The 17,665-nt window shown below is 39.7% G+C and overlaps 1 protein-coding gene across 1 annotated transcript in view; it reads left to right on the top strand.

The window, feature by feature from the left end:
- Positions 1–17,665, top strand: part of sema4c (sema domain, immunoglobulin domain (Ig), transmembrane domain (TM) and short cytoplasmic domain, (semaphorin) 4C) — a 104,162-nt gene that overhangs the window by 70,180 nt on the left and 16,317 nt on the right. Inside the window, 6 exon segments of the mRNA XM_005472982.4 lie at positions 6,017–6,079; positions 8,859–8,957; positions 9,304–9,400; positions 9,910–10,029; positions 11,571–11,722; positions 15,479–15,654. Coding sequence (XP_005473039.2) covers positions 6,017–6,079; positions 8,859–8,957; positions 9,304–9,400; positions 9,910–10,029; positions 11,571–11,722; positions 15,479–15,654 — 707 coding nt within the window.

The following is a 17,665-nucleotide window of genomic DNA, read 5'->3' as shown; positions in this document are numbered from 1 at the left end:
TAAATGATAACACATAAGATTTAATATCACACAGCTTCATGATGGACAGTTCAGGAACAAAAAGCATCCTCCGCACGACTCGGTACAGAGTGCCGCAGAGATAAACACACATTTCAAATACTTAATTTAAACAGACCAAATTCAATTATGATATCATGTGTGATAGAATTATTATAGAAAGTCTTAAAAATTATGAAGGTTCAGCTTGGATGAACAGGGAAGAAAACATTAAACATAATCTCTGCCTGTGCCACACTTTTATGAAGTCTGTTAACTAACAGGCTGACCTTATTCTATTCTTTTTTTCCTTTTGGACTCAAGGACATTTGAGAGCACATACTCTGGCAGGCAATCAAAAGACTTTATAGTACAATAACAAAGTCGACTGAGTAATACTAGTTGTTGGGTCTTTTGTCGGTCTGGCCTGTATTTTTTCTTAACACTGCAGGCCACATTGAAGCTTAGATTCTAAAAATTACCAAGCAAATGAATACATTCTCAAAATGCAATAATGTAATAATCCTCGAAGGGCCAAGAATATAATAAAATATATTAAGAGCTGTGTGCTTCCAGTGTGTCAACATTTCAGTAAAGAAGCTGCGTTGCTGTAGTATTGACCCACATGTATTTTTTTAAGCTTTTTTTTTTTTTTTGAAAGAGCAGGAAAAAGCACACCATTGTATTAGCATCTTTCAGTGCTATGTAGAGCCGAAGACCAAATTTATACTAAAACATAAGCATACAAGATAAGTAGAAGGAGATTTTAAAAAGCATGATCCTAACTCAAATAGGAACTTGAACATAGTGCTATACAGATAAAAGTATGATAGATTATAAAGTTGTAAGACACTTGCTGGCTTTGCTAATGCTAGCTTATCAGGTAGCATAGCTGTCCTTACCAAAGTTTGTTGATGCTACAGCGGTGCACTTCACATTGTACAGAGTGGGTGGTTAACAAAAAGTGTATTAATGGTAACTTTGTCATAAAAATGGTTTTATGACAAAGTTAGCTTTAATGTTGGCTGAAAGTCTGGTGATATGTGTGTTTAGTTAGCAGCCATTTTAGTTAAGCTAGCTAGCTAGAAAAAAGAAGAATTTTAGCTCTATAGATCCCTCAGCTGAGTTAAGCCATAAAAAAACAATAAAATATCTTCAGACTGGTACAGTCATAAATAAGAGCCATCTTGGCAAATTTTAAAAATGGTGTTTATAATATTAAAGCTCTAAATATTTTGTAATCATGATTTACAGTTGTTTTTGCAAGGTTATTCAACTAGTCTTATTTTGAAATTTGCACACAGCAATGCTGTAAGCAAGCTGCCAGATATTAAGATGATAATGTGTGCAGCTATTGCCTCCAATATTTCACTTCTATCAGCACAAACATATCCACTGTGAATTTGTGGGAGTAGACAGGCACTCACACACATCCTTGCCTAGGCTTTGGTCCTGTTCCTCAGAGTTCATGATGCACTCATTCAGTCTTGTTTTTTTTGCCATCCTCGTTTTAATTTGTGGATCTTGTTTTTCTGCAAAGCACTCTGGGGTAAACCTGTTTCTTTAAAGCGCTCTATAAATACCCTTGACTTGACCTGACACGCAAACACTTGCACACAGAGAGATGCTAAACCCTCAAAGGCTCAATCTGGGTTTGCTTTGTTCCCTCAATAATTGGTCCATATTGCGATCAATACAATTACAGCAATGCAATGAAGGTGTAGTGAGCAGCCTGCAGCGGTTTGGGGATTGCTATCTGATTTACTGCCGTAATGAGCAATTATTGGATGCGCACACATACCCACACAGACTGACAGACCCTGGCTCAGCCGCAGGCTGTTTGAGTGAGAGTTATGAGTCTTACAGTAATGATAAGATCACCTGTTGTCATCCCCCAGTGTGCAATGTAGACGGAAGAAGCCAAGTCAGAAAAATAACTGAACAGGGACGAGGGAATAGTCCAGCCCCTCTGTCACCATCTGCCCATCACTCTCTCACCCCCTCCTTTCTTTCCTTTAACTGCTTCTCTTTTATTTCTTTGCTGCTGTCTGTCTTTCTTCCCTGGATATTTTCTAGGGATGTTTTTCTCAGCATTTAGACTTTCTCGAGACAAGCAGCTTCCATCTGTGTTTGAAGTGCTTTCTTCTGCATTATTTAGTTATTGTCTTTCCCCGTGATGACTGTGGATTATTTCATTCAATAATTTTCTTTCATGAATTTCAGTCAGTTCCATTTATGGACCAGTTCACCTTGTTCCGGCAATTTAGAGCCCACTTCCACACAGTAGACTCATTACCCTGCTCTTAATAAGATAAGATAAGATAAGATAAGATAAGATAAGATAAGATAAGATAAGATAAGATGACCTTTATTAGTCCCACAGGTGGGAAATTTGTTTTGTTACAGCAAAAGTGCAAAGTTATGTAGCAGAAATTAGAAAACACTGGAATGCAATAAAATACAATAAAATAAAATAAAATACTATATACAATAGAATAAAATAGAATAGAATAATATATACAATAGAATAAAATAGAAATACAAATACTATATACAACTGAGTAGGAAAATACAAAAATACAACTTCATCAGAAGAAGAATTGCACAAGAATTGTTGAATGACTGATCCCATTGGTACGTTAGATGATGTGACATTTGAAGATCCACACGCATTTGCTCAAAATAGTTTAACCAATATTTTTCTGTTACTTGCGAACCACTTCTTTTTTCGTGGGTTTGCTAATGGCCAAAGCGCCGGTAGCGTTATTTGTGCTGACGTAATGGGCGATAACTACCAGAGCATTTCAAAATGCTGAAAGTAAGTGGCCCTGTAATAGTGCTGTAATAGTGCTATTTCCCAAAATAAATGGGGGTTTTTGTCTTATTATAACCATACTGTAAAAAAAACTCTTTCTAAAGAAATGGTTTTTTTGCTAAAGTTGATAAACTAAAGGCTCTGGTTATACGGCTTGTGTCTTGGACTGTAAAACTGAGCAGGCAGACTGTCATTAAATAGTCTATGATAAATGGCCAGAAATTGCAGCATACAGGATTTTGACTGCTTTATCAATTGCCTAATTAAAAGGCAAGATTTCAAAGGCTCTGTGAAAGGAAACCTCGTTGTTCAATTGAATAGAAAGCAATCTGGTATATTTTTGAATTATGTCTTGAGATCATTATGAGGTGCTTCCACATGTCATTTAGCCAGTCTTTTACATCCATGTGATACAGTCAGAATGGACAAACCTAAGCAGTGCATCCAATATTCAATGAGACCACACCTCTCAGACAACATTCAAGGGCTGTTTGGGCAGCATGTGGCCAGATTCTTTCTGCACTGTCTACATCAGCAGTCCCCAACCTTTTTTGCGCCACGGACCGGTTTATGGTGTGGCGGATAAATACAACAAAATAAAACCAGTACCGGTACCAAAAAAAAGAAGATTTATTCATAACACACAGGAAAAGACCCAGGGAAACCGAGTTAACGATAAAAACGATAATGCTAAAAAACCGATAAAAACCCTGAAAACCATAAATTTCACACCCGAGCCTCAACTCTCGCGGCCCGGTACCAAACGACTCACGGACCGGTACGGTTGAATGTGCCCAAACTGAAGGTTGGTCCTACACAACTCAAACTGTTGACATTGAATCAAAAGCAGGGGCCACAGGATAGGAACAAAAGCTGTTTTGTTTTCTGCAGAAATAATGGCTGTACCACAGCATTAACATCTAGATGACTTTACTGATAACAGATCATCAAAAGCACCCAAATCAACTGCCAGATTTTTTTAAATTATTTTCAATTATGAAACATCACATCCTTCCACCGCTCAGTTCACAGCTGGTCATGTAATAGGACATCACCGATTTACATGTTTTTGTTATAGTCAGTAAGGCTGTTATAGTTAATGAAGCCCTATTAACTGACCTTAAATCCAAATATTGCCGTTTGAATGCAGCTATTCAACCAAATCTTTAGTTGTCCAATTTTTTTAAATGACTCTCTTGAAGCTATATCATAGTTTTAAATAAACCAATTCATATTTTAGGATATTATTAGACATTCATTTTGCATAAGGCTGCCGGCCAGCTGTGCAAGGAAAAATAAAGCGCTTTGAAGGGAATGATTGTGTAGCCCGCGTGCGTATTCACAGACACAGGTTGTAGGACTTATAATAGCATGTCGGTGTGGGCCCGAATCTTAAATGGAGGTAACAGGTCAGTTCCGGTAATGTGCTATGCAGTTGCGGGGGAGGGCAGGTTTGGAAAATTTGACCCATGCAGGACACGAGTATTTGGTCTTTGCAGGCTGAAATGATGTAAGTTCTACATTTATTTGCATATAGAGTGGGGAAATGAAATCCAATCAAAAGCGGCCACTCAAGACACATGTGGAGATGCATTCTAATGCCAGGTGTGAACTGGCGTACTTGGAGCTGTCCACTTTGATCAGATCTCCCAAGATGCATGTTAATGCCGATTCTGAACAGGGTTTTAAAAGCTGCTGCACATCATTAAGGCAGTGCATTAATGTGATTTAGATAGGGTTTGTCTTTATAAGCCATTAGGTATTGGTGCTGAGGGTAGCTAGTACTACCATCTGAATTTATAGTTATTCTAATATTTAATGTGTTTGGAGGAATTGCAGAAATTCCTGGGATGACTGGTGGCTAATAAGGACTGGATAGGAAGCAATACTAAGCTGCTGGAGTGGGTTCATTTTAGTTGCTCTGTCTTTAGTTAAAGCTGCGGATCCTACAGGTGATATTTCACAGCCACTGATCCTGATGATTATTCACTTATTAAATCTTGACCACTGGAGCTCTATCATGTGCCTAGTGAACACAGAATATTCAATAAGGGCTACTTATACCAAAGTACCTTTGTGAAACCAACAAAGAAACATGCTTTTTTACCATTAAAAGCCACTATTGCTTTAACGTGTATCTCATTTTTAAACAGCAGTCTATCTATACGTGTGTTACATGGCAAAAGCCCACAGTTTGACTGCTGTTGGTTCAAATCCAGTCGAGTAAATCAGTTTAATTTTGAATATGCTGCTGCTCTCTGCCTGTAATGACTGGTATAATTATTTTTAATGGTGTGGAAACCTCTTAGTAAACAGAGTTCATACTCTGGATTTGTGTCCACAAAGCAAAGTTCAGCCACGTGTTACAGTTTCAGTAGTAGCTACTGTAAATAATTACCGACATTTATTTGTTAAACAGTAAGTATGGACGTATAAAGTGTGAAAGAATGTGCATGTTTCCTTTTTTTATTTGCTTCCCTCCTACATTTTTAGAAAAGAAATTACCTTTTGGAGGATAAAAGCCCACAGCTAGACAGGTACTTTGTACAAGTGCATTAAATTTGAACCTTTTTCAGTCTGTCTTTGATCCTTTAAACAATGGTACAATCATCAGAGAATTGTTCCGCAGTAAGGACCTCACGGCTTCCTACCTACCACAAATCGCGTGTTTGATCGGGCAGAAACACGACTGCCAGGGAAAGAACCCCGTGGCTTTTCTCTGCACCACCTGGGCAGCTCAGTCGGTGGATTGTTTTAATTAACTTTACTGTATCTTTAGCTCAGAACTAGTGTAACATATCTCTCTAAACTCGGCCTTTCTTAGCATCCATGTGCATCTACTCCCATTAGTTCTTGGTAGAGATCATCTTTGAGATTTTTACATTTTGAACTATACTGTATTTGTCAAATATACTGCTTTTGTGAGATGATGGTTGTTGCTATAGTTACTGCAGCTAGTGGTTAAGAATACAGAGCCCAGTGGCTGAGTTAGACAAAATGGCAAAAAAGGAAAGGACTGTTTTTTGCGGTACTGTGTCTCAGTGTGCACCTTATTAGAGACAAATGAGGCAATTTCTTTCCCTATTTACAGCATGTAGTATGTACACAGTATATTACATACAGATAGACAGCATACTTACAGCTATATTACTTGTGGGCAAAAGGCAGGTAACATCATTCGTTCTGTGTCTTTCCTTTCTCCAGATTGACTGGCCGGCTCCGCAGGACAAGAAGAGGGAGTGCGTTGCCAAGGGCAAGAACAACCAGGTAATGTAGAACTCATTTGACATGGCTGTTGGGGTTACCTGCCTTGCTCAAGGGCAGCGCAGCAGTAGTTTCTAAGAAAATCATTTCTAAGAGCATGAAAACATTACTCACTCCTCTACTCACTCAATTACAGTTTATCAAACCGGTCTGGGATTTCAGACTGGAAAGCTTCCAGTCATTACATTAGCACACAGTGAAAGTGCATCTTCCAGACAGGGTCAGCAACTTTTAAGGCAGTTCAGTGTGTGTGTTTTACGTTAAGCAACAAAAGAGATACTGAAGTCTTTCTCCAACAATGATGGAATATTATGAAAAATTGGTTACACTGCAAGGCAACCTGCTTTTATATAACCCATTTTACAATTATGTTGTAACAAACACAAGTAAATAAAACACATTTTGTTTTTTGTCAAGGGTTGAATAAAAAGATTAACAGTAATCCTGTATCTGTGTGGGAAAGCTACAGTACATGTAAACAGCAGCTGTTTAGCTTGGCCTAGCACTAACAGAGGAAGTAGAGGGAAACAGCTGACATGATGCTATCTACTATTGTGTAACTGTGATTTTACATGGGTTATTTCTTGTGTTACTAAACAATCCAGTATATAACATTTCTGTGGGGTTTTTTTCATATGGATTAAGCAGGCAACAAACAGCTAGCGTGTTGGCTAGCTAGCTGTAGAGGAGCTAACAGGCTGTTTCCAGGCAAGCTAAGCTAACCTCTGGCTGGCCATACCTTTATATAAATGAAGACAGACAGACTGCAGACCGCTGTAAAGCAATTTTTGTTGTTCTTGTTGCTGTTTTCAAGAGGGTGGAGTGCTAGCAAGGTGAATTCATCAACTCTATAATTGGACTGCGCAGATCCCAGCTAGTGCCTAATAGCCTAGCACACAAAAAATACTAGATTTTCATTCACCACAACTGGAGCACAGGCAGATCATTTCAATTAAAAATGTAGCAAGGTCGTGCTGAAGGGTGCAGCCACCTTTGTCAGCATCCACCTATTTGTAAAACTGTCCAGACCCCTTAAAATGCAAACATTTAAGGCTTTTATACAACTTAAAAAGGGATTAAAAACAATACTATGTGCAGTTGTTATGCAGGGGGAATTACTTAAAAAGAGCATTAATTTTTGTACCAGACTGACAGACTTTAATTATTTTTCCGTCTGTTATAAAACTGGGCAACCTTGGAGCTTTGGAGGAACCCTCAAGTGGCCACAAAGGGAACTGCAGGGTTTTTTTTACTTCTTTTTTATTTGCTTCTTCAGTCCCTGAGGTTTTCCATGATAGCGTTGTCTTCTTACCTATTTCTTAACAAAGAGCTGTTTATTAATACATGTATTTTTTCTTGATATGACATAAAAAAAAAGATGTAATGCAGTAATCCCAAGCAAACCTCAATAGGTCTTTTGATTTTTAAAATTTTGTTACAATTATATCCAACACTGTAATAATACTAAAATTCAGCATCCTCCAGTTCTCACCACCAGTTATGGTACATTTGTAAACAGTGTAAATTGGTCCCTGCTAGCTCTGCACTTTAGTCTCAGCAAAAACCTCTCACTGCTTAGGAGGCATGATCTGCAAGAAGTCATGTTAAATATTTTATAGAAGCACGCAGCGCTTTTTGAAATAAAGCTAAAGCTTCTCTTGATCAGTCGTAACTTTTGATGGGGTTTAAAGGAGTAAGGGCGTAATGGTTCACTGGAGTGCAGTAGCAGCGGCAGTAGCACTTCTTTAACTAAAACGGCCTCCAACTGAAGTAAAAAAAAAAAAAAGAAAGATATTTTTATATGCTTAGAAATTAGTGCAACTGGAGATTTAAAAAGACTCAAGTGATTTTAAATATTCATTAGAACCTAATGCATACTCAAACTTTACCTTCTGAAGATCGAAAACTCCTCTTTCTATAGTATGCTGGGCTGTGATGGGGATAGTTGTAAACATTCATTTTGTTCTTCATCTTTTATTCTGCTGATCTACTTTAGGAGCAAAAAATATCTCACAGTGCTTTCATGTGTTAATTTACTTAGTACGTAGGATTCACCATATGGCATTTAAAAATGCCCGTTGTTACATTTAATTGGTTTTCTTTTTATGTAGCATTGTAGTTGAGGGTTTGATGGAGGACTATCTGCCAGACACATCTCATGCTACATCAGCGACTGCATTGAGCTGAAAACCTAAATTTAAAAACATCACATTGCTCATATTACTGCCTCGAGACAGAGATATTGTTTTGAAGCTCGTCGGAGGGCAAGATAAACTTGGTGTACTGATTTATTTACTACAGTAGAATGACTCATGTGTGAGCATCTGTTTCCATTTCCATTCAAAGAGCTTTATTCTTTGTCACAGTGCAGACAATAAAGGGCACTTCCCATGAATGATTCTGATATTTAGACACATATTTTCTAAATGTATCGGTATCTTTCTCATTTACTTTAATGATTCTGTTGTTTCACCACCTTGAGTATATCCTAAATTGGACACTGGACTGTCACGTTTATATTGACTGATATCAAAGTAAATCATCAACGTATCATCAAAGTAAATGATTTCGGACCTTCTTAATACACAAATCTTATCAGGAAGCATTTTCAAGGTTGGTGAGGATCCAGAAGAATTCACAGCAAAGCTTTAGAGTAAAGCTAAATCTCAGAGGATGTGTTAAGTATTCTGGAAGTCTCTGTGGTGGAATAGGTTTCTCTCCTTAGCCGAGGATAAAACTGCTCCCATTGCCTTTCAAATAACTCCTCGTCACTCTCTCACAGACCGAGTGTTTCAACTACATCCGTTTCCTCCAGAGCTACGACCACACGCTCCTCTACACCTGCGGCACCTACGCCTTCCAGCCCAAATGCACCTACGTGGTAAGTACACGTGTAGCTCCCTAGATAGCAAGTCACAGCGAGCCTGTGCTGACAGGTGTCAACTCGAGATTTCTGCCACCTGACCTGAGGCAAAGACCACTGTGTGACAAAATAAAAATAAATGCAATGGAAAATAAGCATCTCAGGCAAGGGTTAGCCCAATGTGTGAAGGCCCGTGCGCGTAGACGTGCATGCATATCGTGTGACACTGATGCAACCGGACATCATGGCGAGCTGTGAAGATTTGGTCCTTGCAACGGACGGACAGACCTTGCAGCTGTGCAATGTAGGTCAATACGTACTGATGATCCTCATTATGTGCGTGTGAATCTTTGCACGTTTGCAGAATGCAGATTCTTTTACCCTGAACGCTGCAGCCCTGGAAGATGGGAAGGGAAAATGCCCGTATGATCCCGCCAAGGGGCACACTGGCCTTATAGTGGGTAAGTATAGACATGTATATATTCTTGTATGAGCAATAGTAGTAAAAGTTTTTGGATCTTTCTGAACGGATTTAGGATTGTTAAAGAATCACTTTATCCCAAAAAGCAAGACAAGTCCCTAGGTGGAAATTCATTGACTTCTATTATCAACAAAAACACACAGTCAGCTTCTGTTGTTCCATCTCAGCAGTTTGTATACTGAAGGGAACAGCCCTGCAGTTTTTACAGCTCTAAAAGAAGCATTAAATGTCCATCAAATCTCGACAAACTGCTCATGCAGAATTTCCCATCTGTTTTCTCGCCATACTGTTGCTCTGAGAGTCCAAAAGTCCAGTTTAACTTGCACGCTGCATTCCCTTCACTGCGGACAGCTTCAGTGAACCTACGGCGCCCATTCACCGTCCTGCATTTGTGTTTCCCAGCTGAACCACTGACCCTCTCCCATTGTAGGCCTGTACAATAGCCACTAAAAAAAGAATGAAACTAAAGCTTGCATTTTGTTGGTACAGATAAGGAGCTGTACTCGGCAACACTCAACAACTTCCTGGGTACAGAGCCAGTCATTCTGAGAAACCTGGGCCAACAGCATTACAGCATGAAGAGCGAATACTTGCCTGCTTGGCTCAATGGTAAGATTTTCTTTTTAAAGAACACATAAGGCAAAGAAGAAAGAAATTATGAGCCCAAAGCTGAAGAGGAAAGACAGGGAGGGACGAAAAAGAGAATAGCAGGAGCAAAAGTTTCCATCTTTTGTCCTTGGAGACTCTCACATGGATCCTGCTGCTTAACAATGCTTCAGATATTTAATAACTTCTAAATAAATTCTAATATATCAGAAAATATTAAATTTTCTGTTAAAAGTCAAACCTAATCTGTAAATAAAGGCTGTAAATAAAAATATGGAACAAAGTGAATGAGGCCAAATATAAAACACAATAAATATGAACTACACTACAGGTTTATGCACACTGTTAGTCTGTTAGTCTTGTAGGTAGTTATTTATATATGTGTAAGAAACCCGCTTTTCATCCTGTGTGAATCAATCCCAGCTGCTGCGTTCAGAAGAAAAATGAAGAAAAATGTCAAGTCATGCATACTTTTGTTTGAATTAAACTATAATATTCAGTCTTTTTCCCCCAAGTTACAACATTACTGACAAATTAAACTTGTATTCCATTTTTTAAAATCACAATAGAGGGAGATAACATTCGCTTCCTTTTAACAGAGTTTCATAAAAAAAAAATAAGAGCAGGAAACATGCAAAAAGAACAAGAGAAAGAGAACGGAGTTGCAGGAAATGAAGACCACGCCTGGGCTGCAGCGAAGGACGTTATCTCTTGAGGGGAGGGGGCTGAGTGAGGGGAGAGGAGCCAAGCACTTGGGCAGAAATGAAGAAGAGAGGAGAGGATGAAATCACAGCAGGAATGTGATATGTGATGGAAGGACAGATATGAGGATTGCTGATGAAAAGATTGAGGGACTGATGAGGGGAATGGAGGAGGGAGAGAGGGAAGAGGAACATACAGCTGAGGCAGGGCTTTGGACTGATATGTCCATTCATTATTCATGCTAATACAGAGCTTTTATTAAAAAGCAGACCTGCAAGGAAGCAAGCCTCATCTTAATTTAAGCAATTCTGACCAGCCTAAAAGCATTTAATTGGCCTGGGTTTCAGCTGAGAGTTGTAGTGTACTGTGATGATTTAAAAGGCGGCTTCAGAGGCTTTAATACTGAAAACACCAGTCCATCTGGGGAACCACGGTGTCCTTGCAATTTAAAAAAAAAAAAAAACATGTTTGCATAAAAATTGTAGAATTTAAAGCCTCCAGCAGAACCTAATGAGGAGTACAATCTGAGAAACAGAACGGTGTCTAGAGAAAGTAAAAACACACGCACGCATGCATGCACGCAAACACACACACACACGCGCGCACGCAGAAAATGGACCGTTAACAAAAAGGTAGAGACACAGAGAGTAAAAAATGGCTGAGAAGAAGAAGAGCGATGACAGAAAGTAGACAAAGAGGTGAGTAAGGGTGTCAGGGAATGAAATAGAGGTGTCAAGCTTTTGTGCTTACACCTGTTTTTGTTGTGATTCAGTCCTGGAGGGTGAGGCTGTCTCCGTGTTTCCATGTAAATATCTGATTCTGATTGTGTGTTGCATGTGCAGAGCCTGACTTTGTGGGCTCAGCCCTGGTGAGGGAGAGCAGCGGCAGTAAAGAGGGCGACGACGACAAGATCTACTTCTTCTTTACCGAGCGAGCCATGGAGCTGGATTGCGACACCGAGCCCAACGTGGCCAGGGTGGCTCGCGTCTGCAAGGTAACGCCTGACGCAGCGGATAATCACAACTGATCCCAGAACAGATTCAATTAAGAGTCTCCTAGAAGCGCCTTAACCTGGATTCCCGGGGTAGTGCACCTGTGGGCGTTTATTAATTGGGAAAAACACAAACTCATTCAAACAGTAATCAATCTGTAAGTGCACAGGGACGGATTTGACTGCAGAATTGTAGTTTCATGCACACTCGACTGGAAATCAGCTGTTTTCCATTTTCTCCAGCTGTTTTGGCAGCTGTTTCTGAGCACTTAATAATGTGAGGCAGCACTTGCTAACAGTTACAGGCTTCGGCTGGAGGCGCCCATATAAGGAAGCAACCAGAAGAATTGATTGAAATGATAAACAGCATATAGAGTAAATACATTGACAATGCAGAGTTTTCATTATAGGTACAAATTGGAAAGCAAGCCTCTCCTGGTTGTTCACTCAGATGCACTCCTGTTACAAGTGCTAGCAAAGCAGTGATGAAAGATTTATACCTCCACAATACCCCTAACCCAACCTTGTCAAATAAAGAATAGTGGTCAAATCTCATCAGTAACTCCGCAGCAGCTCATGTTGTCATTGGTGCAGCATTTAAACTGATAGTTAATTTTGATTAAATTTATGTAATAAAACCTGTTCACATTGATTTTGTCATTAGTTCCCTATACCAAGGACTACACTCACAAACTACAATGAGCCTGAAGCAAACAGCACATGGATCAGTGTTAGATATATTGCTAACATTAGCTAATTAGCACTTGTCTTTGCTTTGATAATGAAGAATTTCTTGTCCTTCGCTAAAATCGCTGTCACAGAATTAGTGACTCAAATAGGCCACTTTATCAGGTATACACGTGCAACTGCTCATTAATGACAATTATCTAGTCAGCTAGTCACATGGGAGCAATTCAGCACATTCAGGCATGTTGGCATGGCCGAGACGACCTGCTGAAGTTCAATTTGAGCATCAGAATGGAGAAGAAAGAAGATTTAGGTAACTCTAAGCGTGGCGTGGTTGCTGGAGCGAGACCGGGTGGTGTGAGCATGTCCATCACTTTACGACCACAGTGTCTCAAAACTCAAATGGCCTCAAATGCCTTTCAACAGAGCACCTTTGGGATGTGGTGGAGATTCTCATCATGGATGTGCAGCCGAAAATTCTGCAGCGACTGTGTGATGCTGTCGTGTCAACATAGAAAAGAATGTTTCCAGTATCTTGTTGTTGAAGAGTTAGGGCAGCTCTGAGTGCAGAAGGGGGTCCAACCAAGTACTAGCAAGGTATAACTAATAGAGTATCTGGAGAATAAGTATTTGACTGCCTGTTTGTTTATATGCTTTCATCCTGATGGCGCTGTGTTTGCATCACAAGATCTAAACATTATGAAAGAAGAAGTGAGTCAGAACTTTGCCTTTGTAGTGACTAAAAAACCAGAGTGGATGCTGTATGAAGATCACAAGTGCCCAAATTTTGCAGTTTGCTCACATATCTGTTGATCTTGTAGAACTGCTTTCACAACACAAAACTGAGCGCACACAAATGGGCAGACAGATAACGTGGGAACCACATCTGTTTACTTAAATGAACTTTTTCTTTAGAGGCTTAAAAGCTCAGTAGCAATCATAAAACCTCCAGCTCAAGCATCAAGAGCACGTTTAGTCAATGCCAAACCTCCCAAGGAACCGGCATACAAGTTTGAATTAAACAGCATTGCTCTGTTCATGTGCAATTGCATTTGAAGTTTTCATGATCATATAAACATGTTCTGCTATAAAAATACTGAAAAAACCCACAACGTCTGCACAAAGCCAGCTGTCGCGTGTTTTTGTAACAAGAGCAACAGAACTTCAGCTCACTGCCAGTTTACTAACAATGTGCTACACGGAGACAGTTGCACTGACATAGATGTATTTGGTAATTAATGCATTCATTTGCTTAATGAATGGCCTCATTAGGACAACTGATTAGGTTTGATACACCACAGTGATTATGGCCAGAAGCAGACAGAGGTGATTTCTGCTATGAGGCGAGTCGGCGAGAGTTGAGGCGGCGGTTCTTCTCGTTTTTGCACGATTTGAAGGAGCGTTCGGTTACCATTACAGAAGTTGAGTGTCACGTTACACTTACTTATGCTGCCATGTAATCTTAGCATCTTTTAAAACTATAAACGCTGGAGACAGATTGCTAATAGTCGGTGGAGATGTATGTATTTTAGTGTTGAATATACGCTCTGGTTTATGGGAAGCGCCCTTTAATGTCTGCGAGGATGAACAATAAAGCTCTCTGAATGAAATTAGAAACAGATGCTGTTACATGATGTATACTACAGCAATGAATAATTCAGCACATTCTGCTTATGCCCCTATTACAGCAGGAGCACAATATCTATGTCTCATTGCTATAAAATGAGCATTTTTGTGTTTTCCTTTTTCTTTTTTTTTACATCTGCAATCACTGAGGACAATAAAAATGAGAAGAATGTGGCAAATGTGTCTCTTTTGCGCCCACAGAGCAATACAGAAATAGACCGTTTGTCAATATATATTCCATTTTTATTGTAAAAGTTAATATTGTTAGTGCCTTTATCTTCAATTTTCTCGGGTAGACCTGAACATCTCAGGGTACAAAAGCTCTTTCAGATCCTTTTTTCAACCTGACAGAAGCTCAGTCAGCCAACTGATGCGAAAAAAAATTCTTATGTATATTCAGAGTAATTACAGTGTATTTACTCGGATGATATTTGTTTTTCGTGGGGTGAAGGCGAGGCCAATGAAATGCAGAATTCGTGGCAGCCTGACAGGAAGGAGAGAGAGAGGCCAGCCAGCTCAAAGAGAGCCACACAATACTTTGTCACGGTAGATCCTTGAGTTTTGGTGTGTCTAAGAACTAAAACGTATTCAGTGTTGTGTGTGTAACAGTGGGCACCATTTGGTAACCATGGCAATACTACATTCAGCATGTGACTGTGGGGCTTTTACCCGGATAAGAAAGCCGAGGGCTGCTGTGTTGGTATCCTCTGTTAACATCATAAAAAAGACACAGTAATCATCCCACAGTATTTCCACAGTACATCCTGCTTCTGCAGACGTGTTATTATTTATCATGTACAATCACTTAATAACAATCAATAGGAGTCAATTCTTGATGAGCTGTTGGAGCCATCAGAGAACGTGCATATATACAGGGAGTACGATACTAAAGTAAAGAAGTAAAGTTTAGTATTTAAAACTAAAATTTAAGAATATATATACTTTTTATTTCAAAAACTTAAAAAAACCCAACACTTTGGTTTTACTTGATTAAATTAAAGCTACTTGATTAAATTTGAAGTGGAAACTTAAAAATCGTCTCTGAACATGTTGTAAAACGATTAAAAATAAAGTACTCTCTTTCATCGGATCAGGTCAGATCGGGTCTTTTAATTAGATCATTTTAACCGAATCTTTGAATTTCTATTAAGAAAAGAAATGTCATTGTCGGTGTACGTCCACTGAAGTTTTCACATCAGCTGGATCTGAACTGGGCAAAGCAATCGTGATGTCACAAAGTGACTGCAGTGCTTAGTCATCTTAAAACGAGATTAAATGTTTCTCACTTCAGAAAACGAATATGAAACTCGTCCACTGGTCCCAAACCTTGCTGTTATTCGTATTAAGTCATGCAATGCAAACACGGGTTAAAAAAATAACCATTGAAAAAATCCTAAAATAATAATCGTTAGTCATAAATAAGATTTGATTTGTGCTCTCTCTCAGGGCGATCTGGGTGGAACCAGGACCCTGCAGAAGAAGTGGACCACCTTCCAGAAAGCCCGGCTGGAGTGCTCCCTCCCAGAGCGTCACGTCTATTTCAACAACCTGAGAGCCGTCTTCACCCTGCCGGGACAGGACTGGCGGGGGACCACCTTCTACGGCATCTTCCACGCTCAGTGGTAAGTCGGAACGAAAGCGGTCCGAGACGTGCAAAATAGGCCGCAGACATCACTTTGTTTCAGACTAAAACCCAAATAGATGTAAGTTAATTGCCACATATGCTATCAGCTGTCATCTGCCAACCTGTCAGCCTCTTATTAAAACCAATGGTCACTCTGACAGGATGGCTCTAATTATGTACTTGGCGTGTTTAGGTATTTCCTGCGTAATGAGGCCTGTAGCTGACATTAATGTGAGTTATTTTGAGAGAATACGAGTTGAGTGTCCCTGAAAATGTTTTACTGCTTTTATTACAGATTAAACGTCTCGTGGTTTTAATTTAGCTTTGAACGATGGCGGGTGCATTTTCCAAACATATTACATCAGCTTGTTGAGCACAAGGCATTCATTTTCACGGCAAGACAAAGCTCTTTAAAATCATACATGACTCCAAAGTGATCGGTCCAATCAAAGTATTTATATATCTTGTTTTAGCAACTGCTTTATTTTATAGGAGCAGAAATCCACCCTGAGTAAATCAGATGTCTGGTGAACACGCACCGTGCTGTTGTCCACTCGCTGCTGTTCATTTCAAACACAGTGGGATGAAAATAAAGTCATTTTGAGCACGATAATTAAACTACAAACTATTAATTAAAAGGGTGTTGACAGTCGTGATTCAGCCGTGAGAAGTTACTCCAGCATTATCAGCGGAGTAAAGACGGCTGTTTGTTGGGCATCACGGCAGCGTGTTAATGAGCTACTTATCAACAAAGAAACTGGAGCGAGGGCAGAAGGTTGTCCTCAGAAAGGGAAGTTGGAGACGTTCTCTGTCTTCAGGCAGCCTTTGATGTAAGTCTTTTGTGCTCTTCAGTAAGATATCATATCACAAACTGAACCAGCTTTGAACTTCCAGCTTTGTTTCTTCGCTCGGAGTTCCTTCTGCTGCTTGAAAAGAAAAAAAAAGAGCCTAATCCCCTCTTTCTTTCTGTGTGTGACTTGCTGGGGTTTCCTTAAAGCCCCCTGGCTTTGATAGAGATAACATTAAGATAATTGGACATTATGTAAATGATGACTCGGGAGCTCAAGCCATAATGTGACTGAATAGGGCTGCTTTTTAACTCGCTAAGACAGCGGCGCTGTCCTTTGGTTGTGACGTTGACCTTATAAAACCTGCAGCTCTGTCACACATTAACAGGAGGAGCACTGTTCTGAAATGAAAGAGGACATCGCATCATATGACTTCATGAACTCGGCCTTTCAGAAAACAAAACACACATTACAAAGAAAAAAAGAGAGAGCGTTTAAAGCTAAATAGCAATAGCTGTAAATTCGGACTTTGTTACTTTTCTGACTTGCTCAAACTTGCTCTGCATCTAAAGGTCAAGGGTCACTCTTTCGAGGCTACCGATGTTCACATTTTGGACAGAGAAGGCAGATGGTTTGAAAGAGGAGTGAAAGAAGCCATCTATGTCCACTGTGAACGACCATCTTTGAACAGAGGCGGTGGCTTACGACACCAACTGTCTGCCATCTATAATCCAGTTTTGAGATCCCTTCCCAGACGCCTTAACGCCCACTCACATCCTGGGCCATCTGACCTCAGGAAATCACATGATAGGGTGGGGCTAGGTTTCACAGCGGGTTCACCCAAAACCTTGGTTGATTGTGGCCATGTCCACACTAATACGTTTTCGTTTGAAAACTCATCTTTTTCTCTCCATTTTGGCCACCCGTCCACACTGAGATGACGTTTTTGGTCAAAGAAAACTGAACTTTTTGAAAACGCTCTCCAAAGCGGACACATTTTAGTCATGTGATGCAGTCATGTGACCAATTAAACAAAGATAGCAGAGGGCATTATACAGCAGTTGTTTTGTTTGCTCTCAGTTTTCACAGCCCTATTAAAGATTAATATCCATCTGTACATGCTCCAGATAGCTTTTCTTCAAATTCTTTAACTCTCACTCGCTTTTGCAACTTTATACTTTTGTGTTACTCACAGCAACAACTCCACCTCATTGTTAGTCC

The sequence above is a fragment of the Oreochromis niloticus genome, linkage group LG12 (genome assembly GCF_001858045.2).
Source record: "Oreochromis niloticus isolate F11D_XX linkage group LG12, O_niloticus_UMD_NMBU, whole genome shotgun sequence".
Lineage (NCBI taxonomy): Eukaryota > Metazoa > Chordata > Actinopteri > Cichliformes > Cichlidae > Oreochromis > Oreochromis niloticus.
The sequence above is the reverse complement of the archived record's forward strand: the minus strand, read 5'-3'. Positions and strand labels throughout refer to the sequence as shown.